At 37.7% G+C, this 14,354-nt stretch overlaps 3 protein-coding genes across 4 annotated transcripts; all 3 read right to left on the bottom strand.

Moving 5' to 3' along the window:
- Positions 1–362: 362 nt before the first annotated feature.
- Positions 363–4,016, bottom strand: LOC126604580 (serine carboxypeptidase-like). Its single transcript, XM_050271903.1, has 9 exons — positions 3,561–4,016; positions 3,119–3,287; positions 2,653–2,772; positions 2,273–2,416; positions 2,037–2,187; positions 1,654–1,742; positions 1,271–1,529; positions 1,021–1,154; positions 363–879 (listed from the first exon to the last, which is right to left on the bottom strand). Exons 1-9 carry the CDS (start codon positions 3,911–3,913, stop codon positions 751–753), a joined length of 1,548 nt encoding a protein of 515 aa, XP_050127860.1. The 5' UTR covers positions 3,914–4,016; the 3' UTR covers positions 363–750.
- A 2,213-nt stretch (positions 4,017–6,229) lies between these two features.
- Positions 6,230–8,856, bottom strand: LOC126621042 (vacuolar protein sorting-associated protein 24 homolog 1-like). 2 transcript variants are annotated; one of them, XM_050289406.1, is made up of 6 exons: positions 8,553–8,856; positions 8,270–8,346; positions 7,703–7,805; positions 7,427–7,548; positions 6,705–6,899; positions 6,230–6,621 (listed from the first exon to the last, which is right to left on the bottom strand). In XM_050289406.1, exons 1-6 carry the CDS (start codon positions 8,662–8,664, stop codon positions 6,541–6,543), a joined length of 690 nt encoding a protein of 229 aa, XP_050145363.1. In that variant the 5' UTR covers positions 8,665–8,856; the 3' UTR covers positions 6,230–6,540. The 2 variants fall into 2 exon arrangements, with proteins under 2 accessions (XP_050145363.1, XP_050145371.1); XM_050289414.1 differs by lacking the exons at positions 8,270–8,346; positions 8,553–8,856 and adding an exon at positions 7,893–8,260.
- A 1,273-nt stretch (positions 8,857–10,129) lies between these two features.
- Positions 10,130–13,453, bottom strand: LOC126621056 (uncharacterized). The gene is made up of 5 exons (XM_050289421.1): positions 12,958–13,453; positions 11,797–12,010; positions 11,049–11,130; positions 10,547–10,613; positions 10,130–10,418 (listed from the first exon to the last, which is right to left on the bottom strand). The coding sequence occupies exons 2-5, from the start codon at positions 11,927–11,929 to the stop codon at positions 10,365–10,367; spliced, it is 336 nt and encodes a 111-aa protein (XP_050145378.1). The 5' UTR covers positions 11,930–12,010; positions 12,958–13,453; the 3' UTR covers positions 10,130–10,364.
- Positions 13,454–14,354: the final 901 nt, after the last annotated feature.

Raw genomic sequence — 14,354 nt, 5'->3', positions numbered from 1 at the left:
AGTGACGTGGCGATATTGAGGGAGGGGAATCTCATACAAGATGGAGATATTCTTAGATGAAACAGAAGTATTTTTCTTCGTAAGTATGTCTCTCATCACGTGATGGTATATTGTCGATATAGAGATACGGAAATCTAAAACAAGGCATTCGGAGAGTACATTTGTTTGCAGGATAAATGCTCGAGTGTATAATAAATTCTCGTAACGGGAGATATCCTGGCATAGGAATATCCCTCCGCTTCTATGGTAAAATCTCCCTTCGAATGCAAAGGTGAATGCTCTCTGTTGGATGGTCATAATACGTTCAACTACCTAAATTTGCAAACAAAATGAAGGCGAAATCATATGTTAGACTACATATATTATCGACAAGCAGTCTTTCTTATTCATCTTAAAAGTAGTGTAAGCAAACATAGCATATTGTATGGTAAGATCTTCCCTCGTGTGCAAAGGTGAATGCTTTCATCCGCTTCAGCTCCATAACTTCGCTGTTGCAGGATGTATTACGTTCAACTACGAACTATCGAAATTTTCGAACAGAACAACGGCTTAAAATCATACAAGACGAATATTCAGATATTTGCCCACAAGCAGTCTTTCTTATGCATCTTAAAATACTGCAAGCAAACATAGCGCATTGTCTAGAAACGCTATTAGCTTCACCAGCCTAGGCAAAATATTTACAAGCGCATTGAGAAACCACGGAAATCCATCCTATACTCTTCACTCCGTTCATGTTCCGGCGTAAAATCACATCTGAGCAACCTGTTTTTCTGGTTCACCTGCGGATTCAGCAATTGATCCCCGAGTCCACCTCCTCAACATCTCCAGTGCAGCCTTGGGCTGGTCCATTGGAACCATGTGGCCGGCATCATGGACCTGTTTGTTGCAAGACAACGTACCATATAACTAGTTCAGCAATGGGGATCGGTAATTAATCAATGTCTATGGATAGAGAGAAATGCAGATATGTGAGAGAGATAGAAACCCAGACAAGTGAGGAAGGAGAGAGAAAGAGACCTTAAGGAAGCTAAGAGGCCCATGGTTCTTGAGAACTCCTGCTTCGGAATTATCGACAACAAAAGGAACTTCCGGAGAAGTTACAAACTGTTTCTGACCAGACCATTCCATGGCATGGACCCATCTTGAGTTACCTATCACATACAAATTTATATGCTACGGGTAAGAATTGCACATCACAAATTAAAAGATAATAATATTAATGATAGGTGGTTTGGCATGTCGTATCAAATAAAACCTAAAGACCTACCAAGCCAGTTGCAGATTAGATCATATTCTCCTGCATACACAAGCAGTTGGATTCCGTCCTCGAGAAGAGTGGGGATGCCCACTTCAAGGTTCCTCATCCAGTCCACCAGCATGGCTTGATACACTGTAGAGCTGCATGAAACAAATTCAATGTCCCCAACTCCAAGTGACTCTCTAACAGGCTTCTGGTTCAGGAATTTCTCCATGTTTGAGAAGTCATAGCAAAGGCTCCCCTCACACTTCTTTCTGATGTCATAGTACTGCATATCATAATAAATTAATAAAAACTCCCATCAAACTTCAGATCAATAGTGGAATACCAAATGACAACGTAATGATTAAAGAGCAATCATTCTGTCAATGATGAGTAACTGATCTTCTTACATTTATATTTCCGGCCTTCGCCATGATGCTACTGAATATGGTATTGCAAACAAAATATGAAGCCATGCAAGAGACTGTACCATCAGTGCCTGAAAAACCCAGAAGTATATGTTTATTTACAAAAGCACCAACTAATTGGCTAATATGTAAAGACACGCTTGCGTAATAAAAAAAAAAATTCATAGCTTAGAAAAGAGGAAAAAATACATAAAGATGGGACACAATAAAAGAGAAAGGGGCCACCCCTACTGTGTTGACATGAAAACGAACAAAAGAACTGCAAATTTGCATGTCTTAGGGTCTAAACTTAAGGAGAAGCTAATAGAAATTTGAAAAAAGGGAACCAGAAAATGAGGAAGGGGCCACTAAAATATGTCACTTACCACAGAGCTTTATAGCCATTTCACAAACTGGAAGCACTTTGTTAATACGATTATATTCAGTTGCTGTGATTAAGCCATTGTCCAACGCAAAATCTGTGTAAGCCTTATACTGGACTGCAGGATCAGTAAGCCCATTGCCAATGGCAAATCCCTGTTCAACAAGTTTTTCTAAATTTATTAAACCACGAAATGATCCGTTACAATTCTCAAAACAAGGTAATACTTGAGATATGTACCTTCAAATTTATATGGATTCCTTCTTTGGCTTTGTTTCCTTTGTGGACTCGAGCAGCAAAAGCTGGAATATAGTGTCCAGCATATGATTCTCCAGTTATGAAAAAGTCATTCTTTGCCAACTCAGGGTGCTCGGCAAAGAAGGCCTAACATCATAGAAAGGCACAATAAGTCATGCTACTATTCATTACAATAATAAACCTTAATCATCTAAGATGTTTGCTTTCTTCCAAAATTCTCAAGATAAAAATCATGCAGTTTTTCTCCTAAAAAACACTGCAGTTAAGTTTGACATTGAAATTAATATATAGATATATACACACGTATTACTTCCATTACACTTAAACATTACTGCTTTAGAAATGAAGGATAAATGACACACCTGTAAGAAGTCATAAAGGTCATTACTAACACCATCTTCAGAGTGACGAATGTCACGTTTGTCACTACTATAACTGAAGCCAGTCCCAATAGGCTGGTCAACATACAGAAGATTAGATGCCTGCAAAACAGGAAAATGTGAAAATAAAAGGTTACCTCTCAGGAAAATGAAGAAAGAACTGACATGCCTTACTGAAGTAGGATGCCTCTAAATCGGTGACGGCCTCAGATATCATGCAGGGACAAGTAAATATAAGTGAAGACGTGTTCACTAGTCACTTTCATGTTTACAAGTCACTTTCATACCGGTGCAACATGATTTAGAAAAAGGTTCCATGAACGATAATTAAGAAGAAAATGTTACCACATAAGGGGCAAGGACAACAAGTACAACTGCCAATTTTCAATATACGTACAATGTCGGCAAAAACGAACTAGTCAATTGACAGAGAGTCTCATATATATACCTTATCCCAGCCATACTCGTTCCACACAAGTGACAAGTTATTTGCGATAGTGAACGGACCATTTTCGTAAAATACAGCCAATTCACTGCTGCACCCCGGACCTCCAGTCAACCAAATAACAACAGGGTCCTTCTTGTTGGTGCGAGACTCGAAGAAGAGATAGAACATCCTACATTACCACACAAATTGAATAGTAAGAACACCAAGAAAGCAGCTACATTCACTATACAAGCCAAAAAAATCCAAAATTCCGCATAATTTTACAAATTTGATATTTTTCTAAATTAAGGCCCAAGTAAGCATAAAATTTCCGCATAAAACCCTAAAATTCAAATGAAATCAAAATAAAACCCCTAAAATAAACCAAATTCACGATGCAGCACGACTTAACAGTTCAAAGTATCATAAAAACAACGAAATTCAAAGAGATTAAGAAGCTCACTTGGCGGCATGAGAATGCTCGATGTTGAAGTACCCGGCATGGTGGCCGAGGTCCTCGACGGAGACTCCGGATTCGATGAGGTTGGGGAGCCTGAATGGCTTCTCGACGAGCCTCGGCGCGTCGGCGACGGCGGCGGTGGAGGAATCGGGGCCGTCGATGATGTTGATGTCTTCCTCGGGGAAGAGATTGAAGGCTCTGATCAGCTGCTTCGCGTGCACGGACGGGAAGCTGGACCTGGCGAGCCCGAGAGGGTTCGTGAGCTTAGCGGCGGCGATCGGAGAGAAAAGTAGGAGGAGGAGGTGAAGAGAGAGAAAGGTGAGGAGGTGAGGGAGGAGAGAATTCTTGCGTTCCATGGCTTGTGCGTCTGCGTTTTGGGTAGAGAGAGAGAGGAATGAGAGAGGAGAGAGATTTGCCGGGGAGAAGAAGGCGCCAGGCGATAACTAACAGTCGCGTGGTACGACGATTTATAAATGGACTGTTAAGTTGTTGGGGCGAGTGGGTTCGTGGAAGTTTCCGGTGCGCGCAGGTACAGAAATTGACCGGATCTAGGACGTTGGATTTTGGCTCTGTGGGGTCCGTTTATTGGAGCTGTGGTGTAGTTCTGTGGAACGGGGTGCAGGGGATTTGGACCCTGTTGCTTTCGCTTGCAACAAAGGGGTTGCTTTAAATTAAAAATAAAAACGGAGAGAAGGAAGGTGGGGTTGTAATTACGTGTAAAGCGGCATACTGTTAGAGCAGTGCACGCGACAGAGGTGGTTTTTGAGGTTGAGGATGATTCCATTCCATGACCTTCATTCACATCATGTCGAGGAGAAGTTACCGACCTCTTGCAGGAGGGATTCTTGGATAGGGCCGTCGTATAGGACAGAGCTGTCACACGAAATTACGTTTTCATCAATTGTGTTCAGGAACGATTGTTATTAGTTAATCCATATGCGATAGTTTATAACGGTATAAATGTTGAAATATCCTACATCGATTGTATTTATGTAAAAAAAAGTATTTTATCCAACATGGTAATGCTACACAAAGAAAGAGGTGCTCCAGCCTATTTGATATTGTTTCAGAGTCAGGAAGCAAGCGCGTACTGTACTGTCATGTGATGGGTTGGTCCTCTTGGCCTCGCGTGATGATGGTGAGTTCTTTGGCCCCGCATGTAAAGTGAGTCCCCTTAGCTCCACGTGGTTGTCGATGCGAGGATCTACCACATGTGACCCACTAATTGGGTCTCACTAAGAGATGTTGAAATATCTCACATCGACCGTATCTCTGTGAAAATAAGAGTTTAGATATCCCAACCCCCCTCTAACTAATAATGAGACATTTTTGATAAAACTCCACACTTCACGAATTGTGCATGTGATAATTACTAAGTTGAAGACATATCAATGCTATTGGAGTGGGCATTTGGCCCGTCTCTTTGATAATTTGACAATAAGGCCTAATATGAGAATGATGGTAGCATCAGTCGTATGGGCGTTCAGTATTTTGAGCCGCGGACGGAGATTGGATGGGCTGGTTTTGCAAATGACTTGGGGATGAAGATTAGGTATGGAGAGAAAGTGAAGTAGGAAGGACGGTGCTGACTTTTGGATCAAGGTGGTCTACTCAGCAAACGCACGAGCATAACGTCAGTTAGCAGAACAACAAGCAACACCAATTCAGCAAGCATTCCAAATATAGTCGTTGACAGAAAGCTATATATAGCCTTTGCTTTACAACAGAGTCTGACACCAGCTCGAGGTAAGGCATGACGATTACGCATGCATAAGGATGGGCGATGGTTATGCGGGCGGTAACCGCGGTTAATTTACCCATAACTGTTTATACTCATACCCGCATAACCGTTTACTCGTTGGGTAATTGCCTAAACGGTTATACTCATACCCATAACCGTTTATAAACGGTTAACCATACCCATAACCGCATACCCATTTAACCGTAACCGTTTAATACCCGTTTATCCATTTATCCTTTTTAACCCGTTTATCTTTTTTTTACCATTACTCTTTTTTCACCCGTCTATATGTTTTTTAACAACTTGAAAATTAAAAAAAAATTGTCATAATTTTTTTTTTTTTACAATTAAACACCGTTATAGGTACTACATTCATCATACATTTCCATATTTTAATTTTTTAAGTCCTTATACCATTTCAATAATTGAAATAATAGTTTACGGACGATATTTTTAATTGTTACCAATGAAGGTAAATATAATATTTGCTAAGTATTATTGGGTTACAAAAATTGTTTAGAAGACATTTCTGTCAAAGCATTTCTGTCAATTTCACGGTTACCCGCAAGAAATTTAAATTAATTTGGCCAATTGCTTGATGATGAGAATCATCATTCCTGTAGTAGTGTTATTGAGAGAAGGACCGATGAATTCCTTGCTAATTTATTGGGTGCTAAGTATTATTGGATCGAGAACATGGTTTGTGTTGGTTTTACATATATAAAATAAATGGGTAAACGGTTACCCGTTTATAACCGTGGTTAATACCCATAACCGCCCATTTAAATTTCGCGGGTAAACGGTTATACCCATAACCGTTTATTTATCTAAACGGTTACCCATAACCGTAACCGTTTAATTTAAATGGACGGGTAACCGCAGTTACCCATAACCAATTAGTATTAGACCTCTTGGTGTTGAAAGTCGAGTATAAGACAAACAAAACTATGTAACAAATTGTATTAATATACGGACTTGTTTGAAAGTGCTTTTAAAATAACTGAAAACGCTTTTGGTAAAAGTATTTTGGGTTCCAAAAGCACTCTCATCAAAAGCGCTTTCAGTTATTTTAAAAGCATTTCCGAACCCTACAACATTTGTCTCATTTATACAAAGCAAGCTGTGTCTATAGCCCTTAATAAATAAAACAATAAATTTCTAAACTTTAAGATGCCTCTACAAAATACAAAAAGAAGTTTTCCTAGTAAGAAGGGAACGAACTGCGGGAACTACATGAAAATTTTACGATCTCACTTGGGCAAGCCGCGCCCTCAGTGCTTCCAACTCTTCCTTATTGTCTGCACCCTCTGCTATAGCTTCTTCCTGCATGGATTAATGACGAGTTATTTCATTGCATCTTGCAAGGAACAACGAAAAGATATAAAAATGGAGTCTACGACACGTACTTGTTGTGACGCACTGGCTCTCTGCGCTGCTACCTTTGTCCTCTCCTTCCGCACAGCTTCTGGGAGCTGTGCAGCCATCTCACCAGCTATTTCACTGAGGACCCTTTCAACTTCTTCTTCGGTTTCCTCTTCTATATCTTCTGAATCTAATGCCGTATCAAGAGCATCATCTACGAATTCCTCAATCACGCCAGCCTGTATGACCAATAGAGTGTTACATCTAAAGATTTCAAGGATAAAGAAGCTATATAGACAGTATAGTGGCACATAAACACATTCCACATTGCGAAAACTCTGAAGCTTCAGATATGCTTCAGTCTCGACTCTCCTCATCATTAAAAATAAATCATTCCCAAAACAGGGAGCCAGTCAAAAGGTGCGTTCGGATATAATTCGTTCTCTCCATATTATAGAAAAGAATTTGTAACATTCAGCACTCTCATTGTTCATTGATTAAATAAGCGAAAATAAAAAATATTAACACCCAACTTTGTACATAAAATGAGTTCAGATATTTCAATATAACAGCTGTAAATTATGTGAAATGATACCCCATATAACATTTTAAGCCAAATAAACAAACATGAAATAAATAAGTACAAAATTAAAGCAAGAGATTGAACCCCTGCTTAAACAAGGGTGCGACACTTGAGACTATAGGGCAATCAGGGGGGAGTATTAACTTCTAACAGCCACCCACAAAGCACCTTAAGGTATCTTACCTTGGTGATTTCTTTGGTAAATTCATGCATCGTGACGGCCATTTCTGGAGCTTTCATGAGGTTATTGACAAGTTTCATAACCTCTGTACTTTTTGACAGATGACCCACGGTACGGGCAAGTGCTGCAAGCACATACAACATATCAATACCATAAAACTGACTTAAACAATGGAGAAGGGGGTAGGGTGGATTGAAGAGTAACATGCTAGGCACAAATTCAAGACAACATAAGCATAGGGGAACTAAAATAATAATTTTATGTGTGTGAAGCAATACCAACACTTTCTCCAAGGTGCATAGATATCGAATTCAGTTGTGCCTTATTCTCATGAAGCCGATTCACAACTTTCCTCGACATCACAATTTCCTTTGCAAGTGCCTGAACACAAATTCACTAGTCGATCAACACATAGAACATACATGACGTGATGAACAAAACAACAAGAAGCAAACACAAGTAGCATACATTCAACGTAAAGACCACATCGCTATCATCCTACACGGAAAATCCCAGCGAATCTAAAAACACCTGCATTCGGGTTTATACTTACGAACTTCATTACAAATGGCCCAAAACCGCAACGTAGCTGAAACAGATTCGTACCAATACAAACTCCGAGAACAAAAACCATCTTGAAATTAGTGACACTGAGTTCCAAAATCCACAAACCCCTCCGAAGCAGAATGACTTTCGATTCATTGAACCTTTATAAGCTAATAAAAGGCAAAGCTTTTCCCCTTCCAGTTTTCGACAAGAACGCTTTTGTGCAACCAGTGTTTCTAAATTGCAAGTAAAATTATTGACGATCGAGTGATCAGCAGTAAAGCTAAAATTTGGAGTACCTTGGCTGTGGCCATGTCATTTCTCTTGGCAGCCTCTCTGATAGTTTTATGTACAGCCTTCTCTTCTTTCTGTATATCTATGAAACAAAAACCCCATCTTTCTTTTTAGACTAAAATTAGTCAACAGTTACACACAAACCCATCTCAGCCCAAAAATTCAAATAATTGATAGTAATTAAGAACAAAATAAAAGAAATCTGCACCAAATAAATTGAACCCAAAAAGCAAAATTACATGTAATTTGAAAACAAGAAGAAAAATAATGAAAGGAGGAAGGTTTTGCCTCTGATTTGGCGCTCCATGTTGCGGCACTCATTGCGGAGGCGCCGCTGCCATTCTCTGAGTTGCTCCGACGGGTTAGGTTTCGGCTTCAACAAGCTCTTGACTTTGTTCATTTTTTTCCCGTTCCTTTTTCTCGCTGATTCGAATTCTCTCTCTCTCTCTCTGGTTTCTCCAAGATCCAATCGGATTATCCGATGGTATGGTGTGTATCTCTGTTTCGTTTTTCCCTCCACTGAGACTTTTCTTTTCCGCGTTTACTTTCTTCTTTCCAAGCGGCAGCCAGCAACGACCAACCGACGGTCCTTCCTTCCCCGCGTTTTCACCTTTTTTTTTGTTTTTTGTTTTTTTTTTACCAAAAAGGATCTATTCGAATTCGAAGGGTTCTATTTCAAGGTTCTAAAAAACGTTAGGCGCTAGTTGGGTTGTTAGGCGGGCGCCTAGGAAGCCTAGGTGGATTTAGGTAAATTATAGTTGTATGAAATTCATAAATAAGATAATAAAAAAATGATAAAATGCAAAAAGAGTATCCAAGTCCAAAATTTAAAAACACACTAAGCATATATGTCATATAACCGTGAGGAGTATTGTAGGTTGACACATGTACAACAAGTTCACAATTTTAAACCATTTAGACATAGATAGGATTTTTTATTTTATTTTTTAATTTCATTAAAAAAAACCGCCTAGCCCTCCTAGGTGACCACCTAGAGCCCACCCGATTTTTCCAACTGATTTGCAAGAAAACGTCCCGGCTCACCACCGCCTAGGTTTTTTTTTAGAACATTGTTTTATTTAAATGGGAAAATTGTAAATTCGGAAGTCAGGAATACAAGAGACAGCGGGTGAAGTAACGAATCGAGAAACTTAAAACGAGAGAGGTAAGGAATCGAGAAACTTAAAACATGAGGAGTAAGGAAAAGAAATCGGACAATTAATTTGGTTATTGATTTTAGGTATTCATTTTCAGGATGAGAAGAAACTTCACATTTTTCCGATTAAATGCGTTTACTAAACACATAAAAAAGTTAGGAATTGAAACGATTCAAAAAATAAATACACAAAACTCATATTTTAGCAACAAATAGATAAGAGTTTACCATTCCAAATCAATATAAAATGGGTGGTGTTATTCACACACTTCTCTTTTACCTTCCACACACCTCTTAATTTTCGACCGTTAGATTGAAAGAATTGAAAAAAAATTAAAATACAGAAATTAACAAAAGGCATTTAAGAGATAAAAAGAGGTGTATAAATAAATAACACCACCCTATAATTTTGATTACAAAATGGAATGTGAGACTCCTACTTTTCGTTTCAAATAAGTAAACACAGAATAAATACTTTCAGTTGCATAAAAGAAAAGAGTAAATACTCACCAAACATTTTCAATGATTTAGATCTAACGACTACAAAAGCAACATTATCGATTTGGAGGGGCGAGAATCCTACTCCATCTTTTAATCATTCACCAAAATTGTATCTTCAGTTGATTAACTGGTATTCCCAAAAGAAATTACTGCATTAGTCTTTCTTGCAACAGGAAGAAACAGAAGATCCTCACGTCATAATCCAGAATTAGAACTTAAGTGTAATGCATTAGTCTTTTTTTTTTCACCACAATTTAAAGTGGTAAATGTTGAACAATATCTAGATTTTACAATCCAAAGAATTAAGAAACCGGAAAAGGATATTGCTTCGGTTCATCGCAACGCTTTCCGGAATCCAACCTTGTGTGATTGATCAGCTACAAGAAATTAGATTGTATTAGGGTTTAATGACCTTCTCCAACTTCTATCTGTCTCCACATCGTCTAATCGAAGAGACCTTCGTCGTGCCAAATATCAACTAAAAAGTCTACCATCTCCTGCACAGTTCACCAGTAACTTAAATTCACAGCGCTAAGAAAAAGTCGTAACAAAATATCATAAATCCAGATTCTACGTGTGAAACACGTAGAACAATCTTTTCGGAAAAAGAAAATGAAAAACTTACAGTTAAGGGGATTGGCTCAGGAAAAGATTCATTCGTCGACAGCAGATCTTCATATGATGTTGACCAGCTGCAAAATAAATTGTTTGCATCATCTTCCGGAGCCCAGAAATTCTTTCAGTGGCTAGAATTCAATAGAGAATAATCGAAGAAAGCCAACGATATGGTATCATCAACCATCAACCCCATTTTAAAGTTGCAAGAGCTTCTTCGGTTTATGTCAGTGTTTAAATTTGAAGGAAGAGATAGTATTCGAAACCACACACATATAAATTGTCAGAACAGAAAAGGTGCACACTTTTTTTTTCATAAACCCGCCAACTGAAGTTCAGGAATGGGGACAGAGGTTTCTAATTAACTAACATTAAAAATAAAAGTCGAATTTGCTAAAATGTAAGTACAAGTCATGATGTTTCTTAGGTGTGCTAAAAGATTAGATCTTATAAAAATTCTGCTGTCCAACTTTTTTCTCTACTTTACAAGAAGTTTTGTGAAGAGAAAATACCTTATGATTGGATCCTTTTCTGCTCTTTGCACCCGTTGATTCCCAACCCACTTTTTTCTCCTCTCATGCCAAGCAATTGCAGCTACGAGACAAAAAGCGCGATTATCTCCAAGGAACAAATGATTAATACCAACTAAAACAAATAAAAAATTGTTGTTTTCGATTGCTGAGATATGGTAATGACTGGGCAGAAGGAATAGTTTCTTACTACACTTTTCCCCAGCCCCAAAGAAAGGAAATGATACAGAAGGAAACCAGAAAAGAACCATAAAAAGCTCTTGCATAGGCGGAGATCCAAATTTGAAAGACGTCCCTTATAAAGGAAGATAGGTATTACTCAATTGTAAAAGCTAGTTTTTACTTTTTATGAAATTATACCACGATGAAAGAGAAACGAAAAGCTTAAGAGAATCTGTTAAAATATCAATTCTTGTACCTTTATCAACAATAAGGGTGACCCCAAGCCAACAAGGCTTGCACCAAGGCTTGCCCTCATTCCTTTTATCAACAAAGCATGAAAATAAAAATTTTGTACACTCTTCCAGAATGAATAAAGGGATTCTGAATATCTTGTACCTTTCTATAACCTAAGGGATTCTGAATATCTTCAACCCAATAGACGTTGTAATAAGATCGATTATATTCAAGTGTTTCTTATTAAGGGTTAGTCTAATCATACTACCAAAGTAGGAAAGGTCTTACATGTATCAGTATTAGCACTTAATTGCCATAGTATCCACGAACTTACCATGATTAACAAATACAGGAGTGCTCACTTCTTTTACTGCAGGCCTCTTTTCTTCATTAGTAGTTTCCGAATGCTCTGACGCTTGCCTTTTATTGGAATGGGAATTTCCAGTATTCACTGACATTGTCTCCATATCGAGTGACCATTCCTTAATGCAGACGACAGTAAAGTGTTGCGTAGCAACTTCCAGTGTTTCACTAACAGACACAGCCACCTGAAATGAAAGACAAAATTTCTGAAGCTACTACTGCTTATCATAAGGAACCTCCACAGGGGGTCGAACAGAGATGACAGATGCTGGTTAAACATAAGTAACTACCAATACACACTATTTAGAAGCATAATCTTGACAATTGCAAATAAGTGATTCGATCACAAAGTCTTCCATGTTCAAATCTCCAAAAATTACTTCCCTCAAGCTTTACTATTTTCAAAGATCAGAGCCTCCAAATTCAAATCTGCATATTTTACTCTCCGTGTTAATTGCAAAAGCGAGCACCATGTACATGCTTTTCAGCAGTTATCCAGCAACCCTATACGGACCTTAAAAGTTGATTCTTTGACAACAGAAGTTGCAAAACAATGAGGCTCTAAAACCTATTCCCTAGGTTCGTTGAGTTGAGTTGGCAAGGATCGTTCTCCTCCCTAGACCAAGGCCTAGGTTTGACTCCCGCTTCCAGAAATCCCTCTTGGTGGGCGATCTGTAAAAACCAAAAAAGGGGCTAACACCCCTCTGTAAGGCTTGTGGTATGCCCTGGCCTGGGATGGGGCAGCCTCCTCTACCCCTAAACTTTCAGCAAACAAATAAAACCTAATTGAACCGCGTCCTAATTCGACACAAACCCAACTACAAGATGATCATTTAAACAAAACCCAATTCATGGAAACAACAAATTCTTCACATTTACTTTCGATATAAACAAAATGTCAACAATTCTTTTCATATCCATAAAAAACAGATTCGTATAAAAAGGAAAAGTTCACAGAATCCCGAATGCTAAAGAACCCACAAAGATTTTAGCATTTGATTCCAAAAAAAAGTCGAATAAAAAAAAACCCCAACCCCACTTGAGATCTACAAGCACAGTTCATACCAAAAAAACCAGAGATTCGAAAGGGAAAAAGGGATGAAATTATACATAATGCAAGACGAACAATTACCTTGATCCGCACGTATCACTGAAAGCACTCAGAGATTACAATGATTGACAAAGAGAGTATGGATTGGATTATGATAAATGGAGAAGAAAGCAATTTATTTAATTTATAATATTAATTTCTGAATTTATTTATTTGTTTATGGTATATGTAGCTTGGAGAAATGGTTTCCAGTCACTCTCTGTTGGCGACGTGGATGTGAGTCGGATCGGTGGAGAAGAAATCCTCTCTCCAGATCTCTTCCACCGCTATTAAGTAATCTGAATTTTTAAATTTCATCCGACGGTAAAAAATTATTATATATTTTAAAAAGTCAAAACAGATGAAACGTTTAGATGAAATTTGAAAAATCTGGATCACTTGTTTTGTTTCGGTAACCTTGATAGAAGAGATTCGGATAGGAACTCTCCTTGGATTGGTGACCAAGGTCTTACCACGCAATTAAGTAAATGAGGAAACCACGTCCTCCATTTTCTCGCACACCAAAATTTAATTTTGATGCAAAATTTGTATTTTTCCCAAAAGGAAAAATCATTTTCTACACACTTCCTTATATTAAGTAGTTGACTACTTTTTCTTCTCACCAACCACAGAAATCCTTTTTGTTTCAATCACTTTTACTTTTTTTTTTATAATCGAAATGCTTCTTTATCTTTTGAGTTGTTTTGCTTCGTCGATCGCTTAAGACCTTAGGTTTCTACTCTTATTTGATAAAATAATGAAATCACTTCACATGGACTCGTTGAGAATGATTCCGATTTAGGGGGTGTATTCAATAGGAATTTTGAGGGATTTTAATTCTTTTAATAAATCTAAAGGTATTCAATCAATATTTTAAGTGATTATCTGAAATTCAAGGTGTATTCAATTATAATTTTAAGATAGTTTATTAAAATCTTTAAAAATTCGGGTGTATTAAATTAGGATTTTAAAGAAGTTTATAACATTCCATGTGTATTCAATTAGAAATTGATTTTAAAGAATTTGAGAAAGTTGAGGAATTATAGGGAATTTGGGAGATTTCGTAGTGTATTTTAAGCATCCACAAATCCCACCTCTCCAAATGAGATTTCAAGAGAATTGAATCAAATTTTTATATGGAATCTCTATAAATCAATTAAACCCCATAAAAATCCATTAAAATTTCTCAAATTCTCAATTGAATACACCCCCCTTAGTTCACAACGGCCTAAACCAAGGAATTCCTTACATATGATGCAAAATTGATCTTGTTCTATTGTTGATCAAACATTTCTCTATTGTCGTCATGTCACTTAATATTACAGTTAGTGATGTTCGTTTCTACTTTTAATTGAAATGTTTTAATATTGAATTATTTGAGTAGCTCATTATATGACCTTTTTTTTTTAGCAAATGATAAAATAATTACACTAATTTAT

This window comes from Malus sylvestris, chromosome 1, assembly GCF_916048215.2.
Source record: "Malus sylvestris chromosome 1, drMalSylv7.2, whole genome shotgun sequence".
In the NCBI taxonomy this organism is placed as follows: domain Eukaryota; kingdom Viridiplantae; phylum Streptophyta; class Magnoliopsida; order Rosales; family Rosaceae; genus Malus; species Malus sylvestris.
The sequence above is the reverse complement of the archived record's forward strand: the minus strand, read 5'-3'. Positions and strand labels throughout refer to the sequence as shown.